This window comes from Arachis duranensis, chromosome 3, assembly GCF_000817695.3.
Source record: "Arachis duranensis cultivar V14167 chromosome 3, aradu.V14167.gnm2.J7QH, whole genome shotgun sequence".
Taxonomy (NCBI): Eukaryota; Viridiplantae; Streptophyta; class Magnoliopsida; order Fabales; family Fabaceae; genus Arachis; species Arachis duranensis.
In genome coordinates this window covers 23589212-23590890 of record NC_029774.3, presented here as the reverse complement: position 1 = coordinate 23590890, position 1679 = coordinate 23589212, and the positions used below count along the sequence as shown (strand labels likewise).

At 29.1% G+C, this 1679-nt stretch overlaps 1 protein-coding gene across 1 annotated transcript in view; it reads right to left on the bottom strand.

The window, feature by feature from the left end:
* Nucleotides 1–340: 340 nt before the first annotated feature.
* Nucleotides 341–1679, bottom strand: part of LOC107478184 (basic leucine zipper 61) — a 2335-nt gene continuing 996 nt past the window's right edge. The window contains exons 1-3 of the mRNA XM_021137893.2: nt 1448–1679; nt 1143–1233; nt 341–1035 (exon numbers count right to left, since the gene is read on the bottom strand). The exon at nt 1448–1679 is cut by the window's right edge and continues 996 nt beyond it. Of these exons, the coding sequence (XP_020993552.1) occupies nt 820–1035; nt 1143–1233; nt 1448–1679 (539 nt within the window). The 3' untranslated portion in view covers nt 341–819. The remainder of the gene's footprint in view (nt 1036–1142; nt 1234–1447) is intronic.

The following is a 1679-nucleotide window of genomic DNA, read 5'->3' as shown; positions in this document are numbered from 1 at the left end:
TTTGAAAATCCTAAATTTTAGTCCTTTATTTTTCTATCATAGGATTAGGATTTAAAATTTTTAAAATTAATATATATATATATATAATAAGAGTATTTTAATCATTCTCTATAATAAAAATATTATAGTCATTTTTTATAAAAAAAATAATATTTAGGCCAGTTCAAGATTTGATTCACCATTTTTTTGTTAAATCAATTTATCTAGCTTAATTTTGACAAAAATAACATAATTTAATCGATTATATATTTTAAATTTTATTTACTGAAAAACATCTTTAAAAAAAGACGTTTTAGACGTCTTTATCTGAGTTGCTCCCAAAATATATTGCCCTAAAATTTCTCTATTTAGCAAACATTTCTCTAATTCTCCCTTCCCCATTACTTATTAGTTAACCAACTTCAGTTTTTATTCCATTTAGTTCTAGTTTATCATGGTCTTAGACTGTTTAAATAAACAAGATTGCAAGATTCTCTTATTTACATGCTTAACTCGTGTTTTATATTTATCTAATTGTTGTCCTGAAGCTAATGCACACTATAATCCGATGGAGAGAAATGTACATGCACATGCACATGCATCTCTAATTATTGATACAGAGACGATATTCGAATTCTGTATACTTCACACATGGTGGTCCAATAAAATTAGATATGTAAAACTAAAATTACCTCTATAAAACTGGTCCCTAGCTTTTCCACTTTTGGAAGATGCAAAAGTAACCCTCAACAATAGAAAATAATAACTAAGAGCAATTAATTATTCTTATCCCCCAACCTTAGCTCCTAAGTGCCAATTAGTCAATAGTTTAAGCATTAATTACGTAGAGAAATGAATAAACAATAGTAGTATAGCATCTTGGAGGATACTATGAAGGTAAACTAAAAGAGAATACGTAAAGCAATTACCATCTTTGAAGATCTTGTCCTGTGCCAAAGCTGCGATTCTTTGCTTGAGAGCACTGTTATCAACATTTAGAAGCAAACGTTGGTGATCCAAAAATGCCACCCGCGGTGATAATACTGAAACTTCCGCCTTCATTCGTAATTAAACACCAATATAATTATTATTGTAACAAATTAATCTATGATGATATGTACCAAAAGAATTACAATGATGATGGAATTAATTTTTTAACGTACCTGTAATGAAGTTACACTGCGCTCAAGCTCTGATATGTATTGCAGCTTCCTCACTCTTGATCTTTGTGCTGATTGTCTATTAGCCAAAATCCTGTTCGTAGAAAAAAAATAAAATAATTAAATCAAGATTAGAATCAGAGGAAATTAAATTAACAAATAATAATAATGTACTTAATTAGTTTCTAACAAGGTACATTATTATGAACAATAATTAATAATCCATATTAAACACTAACTAATAACACATTATCCATTTGCAGCTTTATTTAATTAAAGCGATGAAAGAATAGAATTGTAATATTTACCTTTTTACCCTCTTGGGGTCTGTAATTTTTTCACTGGAATTTGTAGTAGCAGCATTTGCATTGGAGTTATTATTGTTATTCTTACTGCTATCATCATCATTATCCTGAGCTTTATTATTGCATTGGCTTTCATCTTCATCGGATTCCACCTTCACTTGTTGCTGATCATGATGATGATCATCATCCTTATTGATCTCTTTGTTGTTTGTGTCTCTCTCATTATCGTTGATGC